At 41.6% G+C, this 6787-nt stretch overlaps 1 protein-coding gene and 1 long non-coding RNA gene across 2 annotated transcripts; one reads left to right on the top strand and one right to left on the bottom strand.

The window, feature by feature from the left end:
• The first annotated feature begins 513 nt into the window (after positions 1-513).
• LOC121939464 lies at positions 514-3079 on the top strand. The gene is made up of 2 exons (XR_006105467.1): positions 514-1032; positions 2884-3079. It is a non-coding gene; the product is annotated as an uncharacterized LOC121939464 (long non-coding RNA).
• A 1874-nt stretch (positions 3080-4953) lies between these two features.
• LOC121939463 (uncharacterized protein DDB_G0271670-like) lies at positions 4954-6639 on the bottom strand (the record flags this gene model as incomplete). The annotated part of the gene is made up of 1 exon (XM_042482485.1): positions 4954-6639. A coding segment is annotated over one exon (1548 nt), but the record flags the coding sequence as incomplete, so codon positions are not given.
• Positions 6640-6787: the final 148 nt, after the last annotated feature.

Here is a 6787-nt window from a genome sequence, read left to right as displayed (position 1 = left end):
GGAAAAACCTTGAAAAGTCATAAAATTTGCAAATAGCAAATTCCAGGCCTGCAAAAGTTTTTTGACAAACTTTGCGTCATAACTCACGATGTGTCCAGAGATCATCGGAAATATGAAAATCCAACAACAATTTCCGTTTTTACACTTTCTGGCTGTGATAAATGGTGTCTTTTTGAAGCAAATAATGCATGTTTTCAAGAAAGAAAAAAAGCCAAAATATTTCCTTCAAAAATGGCCAAAAATAAGAATTTCCCAAGTTTTATTTTTTCAATTATCCCAAAATTTTTAAAGAAAAAAAATAAGCATTTTTCCATAAAAATTTCATATGAAAAATCAAAAAAATATTTCTTTCAAAATCACCACCAATTTCAAAAGAAAAGAACATTGCTAATTTTGAAGAAAAATACTAATAAAAATAAAAATCTCCCAAATGTTTCATTAAAAATTGCCCCAAATTTTTAAAGATAAAAAAAATTACATTTCAACAAAAAAAAAGACAATATCTTTTCTTCAAAAAAAAAAATCACCAAAATAATTTACCAACAATTTTGAAAATAATAATTAAAAAAATATACTGACAGTTTTCTTTCAGGAAAGCATGCGTTTCAGCTGCGGGCTCTGATTTCCTGATTTCCTTAGATTTGAAACATTTCTGGTTGGAATCCGTTTGGGTTTTGTGCTGTTTTTCGTTCTCCAAACACTAAAAGAACAAAACTATTAAAATGTATCATCATGTTATTCTCTCACATTTTCAGCATCTGTTAAAATCTGAAAAATATCAGAATGATCGACACAGTGAACAATCTGTCTCAGCTGTTCAAGGATTTTCACAAAGTTTGAAAGCATGAAACTGAATACAGTCAAACTGAAACTTTTCGGTCTTGTTCGTGTTCTGGTTTGGGATTTTCTGTTGATTTGTCTCTTTCGTTCACAGCTTTGCTGCAGCTGCGTGTCGCTCTCAGACGTCTCCATGAACTCGCCATCAGCAGCTCGCAGCACGTCGTTAACGAAACTCCAGCGAAGAATTTAAAGGTGAGTGAATATTTGTTTTTATGAATGTACGCGCTGTCGACGTTTTATGTTTAAATCTGAGAAAAATGGTCTGACTTTGTTCAATAAGATGTGTAGAAAGCAATGAGCAACTTAACAAGACAGACCCTTGAAAAATAAATGAGCAAAACAAAAAATCTAAAGAAAATTACATGAAAATAAAAAAGAAATTAAAAACCAAAATCAAACAAGAGAATGACCCTGTACCCCTTCCAAAAACATTTAAAAAATTGAAAAAAAGGATACATTTTTTTCTGTGACAAATATATGGTTATAACGATAATAATTTTATAATTATAATAATATATTTTTTTTTTTTTGGTAATTTTATGGGACATTTCTTGCCAAGTTGCTCTTGTCTCAAGTTTTCCACAGAATTCAAACCGATTTGGTTAAATAGGAGAAAGAAAACTGATGTCGGTTCAAGTTAATAGCCGAGTGGTTTTGAAAACATAGAAAAGAGGCAATGAGCAACTTGGTAATAAAACGTGCTGCAAATGGCAAGAAATTATTTAAGATGAAAAGAAAAAGAATCTCCAAAAAAACGAGAGAAAATTCTTCGAAAATTAACAAAAAACAAGAAAACGTTCACGAAAACAATATTTTTAATTTTTGAAAATAATAATTTCTTTTAATGAGTGAGCATGGTTTTAAATACAGCACATTTCATGTCCCGTATGTTACATAATCATCGTTGTTTCAAGGAATCAAATTTAGTGTATTTTTAATTATTTTTCAAAATGATGTTATAGAAAAGTTTTTTTTTACACCTGCAGGTCATTTCTTTGTCTTTCATGTTACTTTTTTTGTTGCAAAATTTCAAGTAATTTACTGGCAATTTTATTTTTTTTCAGTTTCTTGCCAATATTTTGGATCATTTCTTGTTAAGTTTCTCATTGCATTCTTAAAAGGAATCAGGCCCAGATTTGCTCGGTTTTCAAAGGGTTAAGCAGACTGGAGATGATTTCACACTGAACGTGATGAAAAATTACAGGTGCATCGTAACAAAATAGAATATTATTGAAAAACCAATATTATACATCAGTTATTTAAGAAAGTAAAAAATGTGACATATAGAGCGGCGCTCCGTGTACAGAGGTTGTATCCTCGCCGCAGCGGCCGCGGGTTAAATTCCGGTGTCGACCCTGTGCCACACTAATGCAGTAATTCATCACCAAGGAGCCCAAAACCAAGTAGTGAGAATATAAATGAACAGCAGTTGGACATTTCTGTTTTGTAGATCATTTTTTGAATCGTCAGGAAATATTTCTGATTTCTGATTCTCATAATCATCAAAATGAAAACAAAAAAAATGCTTTAAATCAATTTTTTTGTGAAGAATACACAATATATATATTTTAGAGTTAAATTACGAAGAAAAATGAACTTTTCATGATACTCAGTTTTTCAGAGATGCACCCGCACGTACAAAGACAACGCAAAGATGCAAAGATGCAAATTCGCAAACACGCGGTGGACGAAATGAATGACAGGATGCGAATGACGTAAAGACGGGAAATTTGTGTCTAAATTTTTCAACTTGAGCAAGAAATTTGAGCCACGCTGTGTGAACTCGCCTCTGCAAAAGTCAGCGGGGATTTCTGCTGTCTGAAAAAAGATTTCACAAACTAACATCGGATGATGAAAGTGAAACATGTTAAAGCGAAGTAAACGCGAATCTTAAATCTGTTTAATGAACGTCGTCACGCAGGTTCATCTGAGTTTTGCTGCTGCGGGGACTTTTCATTATTTCATTATTGCTCGTTTTCTTCTTTTTGTTTGTAAAAGTAAAGCTGAAGTTGAATGTTGAATGTCTCTTATGATCAAATGCAGAGTGAAAACGATGGAAATGAATGACCCCTGACCCCCCAGGAGGCCACGCCCCCCGCTTTGGGAACCGCTGCACTCGAGGTGAAAGAGATGATCTTTTTTAATGTTTGGGGAAACTGACATGCAGCATCAATAATGTCATAACTTCCTGAAAATGTAATTCCGTCTGAAAATATGATCAATTTTCCCTTAAAATGAATAAATATGTAAACTAGAGCTGTCAGCGTTCACACGTTAATTGTGATGCAATTAAGATCCGTAATTAACACGTTCATTTTGTTTTTGATCACCGAAGAGGCCGTAGCGGGCTGAGTTTTAAAGCGACAGTGACGATACTGACGAATCCGACGTCAACAAACATCATAATAGATTCTCAGGAAATTCGGCTAAATAACCAAAAGTGGGCTGAATTTTGGAAAAACTCCTAACTCATCAAACAGTTTTGAAATGCAAAATAATTTTAATAAAGTAATTAAAAAATGGGATTAATTGCGGTTAACTACTGAAATTATGTGATTAATCACGATAAAAAAAAAGCCCTGAATAAAACCCAATAAAGTGATAATCTGACCAATAATGTAATCAAATTTGACATTGAAATTGAAATTGACATTTTTGACACAATACCTTATATTATTGAGTTTTTTTTACAGCACAGTGATGCAAACTTATCAGAAAATATTGTAAATCAAAAAAAGTGTAAAAAGTGCAACCAAAAAAAAAAACGTTACAGCAGCACTTCTTGGTCTTTAAAGACCACCTTAAAGGTATTAAAGATAAGAAAAAACGTTACTTTAATTTGAGTCAGGACATTTTTTTACGTCATTGGTTTAAGTTCTATGACTTTCTCTTTTTCTGTAAAAATACTATAAGACATTTTTATTTATTTTTTATTGAAGTTTTTATGTATTTTTTTAGTTTTGATGAAACATTTGTTAAAAGTATGTAAACAAAGTTTGTGTTGTTTGTTTTATTCCAAATTCTAAATATTGACAAAAATATTTTAATTTTTTTTGTAAATGAAAATCGGTTCCAAATATCGGTTATCGGTCTCGTTAACTACTAATAATCGATGTCGGTCGCCTCCTGGTCTGTGTGTTTGTGTTCATTCTTTCCTTTTTTACGTGTTTGAAATAAATTTCATTTCAGGTTACCACATTATCGGGTTTTATTACATTTTCAGGAAATCGATACATCGTCGGGTGCTGCACGACATTTTCAGAAAAGGCCAAAAAAACGTTGTCGAAGCCGTTTCTGCTGTTCACCCGTCAAACTACCGGAAAATGTATTTTATATAAACGGTTTCCTCACATGACATAAATGAAACCAACAGCTCTGATTTATCACCGCTGGATTTGATCTCTGAAACAGTCTGTAGATCCCACGGTTCATAAAAATTCGCTCTTGTAGATAAAGACGGATGCAGGCGGGCAAATGAGCAGTTATTAATTCAAGAAAATCAAAGGAGTCATTTCAACGTACAAATGAGTAAACTGAAGGAGTATTTCGAGTGCTGAGTGCAGTAAATCCTCCCTCCGTCACGTCTGTGGTTCAGATACCAATATGGTATAAAAGAGGACATTCACGGTTTATTCGGATCTGCGTCTCAGAGCCGTTTCGTGTCCTCAAAGTGTCGCTGATGTACAAAAATCTCCATCTCTCCAAGACGTGATAACAAAAAAAAAAAAAAAAAAAAAAAAAATCTCACTGCAGTTTTTTTTCTCCTTTTTGGAGTTTTGTCACTTCCTGTCAGGTCCTCAGAGTCCTGCAGAAACCGTCCCGGTGGCGGTCCAGGTCCCAGACTCAGTTCATGTCGGGTTTGTGACGTGTGGAAATCTGGGCCCGGTGCCACGGTGCGACCAGCCGGGGACGTTAGATCAAAGCGCGAGAAAGAAAAACTGCATCAATCAGGAGTTTTTCAGGCCGCCTGGAGCCGCGGGGACGCCGTCTGAGTCGTTCGTGCCCTTCGTCCTGATTTTGGAATGTTTCTGCGACTCGTCTGAGCCGATCGCAATCTGTCGAGAGGGAGCGTCGCCACAAGCGTTTATTTGTGGATCCTCAGAGCGTCTCTGACTCAGAGCGGCAGCGGCGTCCTGAGGGGTCATGACGAGGAGCGACGGGGACAAACAGCTCTGAAGTCTCTTTTGTGTCCCATCAGCGCTCTCACTTTGGCGAGGATGTGTTGGAATGGCGCCACTTCCTCCCACGGCCTCAGTAGTTGTATTTTCCCGCCTCTGCGACCATTGACGTTGCCGTGTTAGGGAGGAACAGAGGTTTTGGCGGGACTTGGGGTTTGAGCGACGCCGTTCTGCGGACAATGGCCGCCCGCTGCACGTGCGGCCCCTCGCTGTAGCTGTGCTGCCGCGTCAGGCAGGTGCTGGCGATGGACGGCCGCTGGCTTTCGCCATTGGTATCCGCCGCAGCGGTTGGCGGGCCGTTGCTGCTGCTGTTGGTGTTCATCCTGGCGAGAAAGTGTGCGTGCTGCGGCCCCCGCTGGTTGAAGCTGTGGTGGCGAGGCACGGCGCCGCCCCCGCTGCCCATCTTAATGAGCGAGTGCCGCTGGGAGTGATGACGCGCCACCGAGACGCCGCTTCCTCCGGGTCTCTCCGGAATGACCTGCTGCTGAAGCGGAGTGGAGGACGAGGAGGAGGAGGACGAAGGGATGGAGGTGGAGGAGGTGGGGTTGTTGGAGGAGGAGGAGGACGAGGAGGAGGACGAGGTGGAGCTCTGAGTGGGAGCGTCGAGGCGTTTGGGGAGTCCGTCCCTCGGCAGCGTGGAGGTGCTGTAGTACGGAGCGGATTCTGTCTCGGGGATCTGCTGCTGGTGATGGTGACCGCCGCCACCGCTGCTGCTGCTGTTATTATTGTGGTGGTTGCTATGGTGATGGCTGTGGTTGTAGTGGTGCGTGCGGGTGTGGCCATGGTGGTTACTGGGATGGTGATGATGGTGGTGACCGTGATGATGTCCCCCGGAGGAGGACGAGGACGGCCCGGGGAACAGGGAGGACGAGGAGGTGGGGGTGAGGACCTTGATACCGCCGGTCCCCGACGCGCTGACCTCGTGGATGTGTTTGAGCAGCTCGTCCAGCGCCGACACGTCCACCACCGTCTGGGGGAGGGACTGCTGGGAGTGGTGGTGATGAGGGACGCCGCCGCCGCCTCCTCCTGCCGCTGCCGCCGCTCGCTCGTCACTCAGGATCTTCCTCTCCTCTGGCAGGTGCAGAGAAGTCGACGAGGCTCCCGCTCCGTGAGCCGTCCCGTTAGTCAAACTGTTGCCGTGGTGATGAGAGAAGGGAAACGCTTGCTGGGTCACGGAGTTCCCGACAACGGCCATGAAGCCCAGACCGGCTCCGGCGCCGCTGGGCCCGGAGGCGGGGTTGTCCTTGGCGTTGTTGCAGTTCTGGTTCTTCTCGTACTGATGGTGCCGCAGCGCCTTCATGTTCTTGATGGGCAGCTCCGGGGTGGAGTCGGGCGTCGGCAGGCCGGACAGCTCGCCGTCAGCCTGAGACAGAGACTGAAGAGACGCTCGGTTAGACAAAAACACAACAGGAAGTACGGATGATGTGTTTGTTAAAGCTCTGACTGATCGCCGTGAGGAAACCGTGCGTCCGTCCGTCACCTCTGAGCGCCGCAATTCGTTACTTTCAGTTCTCTGCGAATAACAACGGAAGGATACGGACGACAGGAATGGTTTTGTCTTGTTTTGTCTAAAGTTTAAAGCGAGATGTCGCTGCGTTTCCCGCCTGGATGGTGCCACAAAAACCGGTTGTTAACTAAAGCGACCTTCCTTTTCTCGCCGGGACAAGGTCCCGTTTTTTATCGACATGTTGTGTTGGTCGGCAAGATAATCCAGGCGAGGCGGTCGTTTGTTATCGCTGTTTTTTCTTGCCTCAATAATGTGCCAATAA

Source organism: Plectropomus leopardus, unplaced genomic scaffold (genome assembly GCF_008729295.1).
Source record: "Plectropomus leopardus isolate mb unplaced genomic scaffold, YSFRI_Pleo_2.0 unplaced_scaffold4877, whole genome shotgun sequence".
In the NCBI taxonomy this organism is placed as follows: domain Eukaryota; kingdom Metazoa; phylum Chordata; class Actinopteri; order Perciformes; family Serranidae; genus Plectropomus; species Plectropomus leopardus.
The sequence above is the reverse complement of the archived record's forward strand: the minus strand, read 5'-3'. Positions and strand labels throughout refer to the sequence as shown.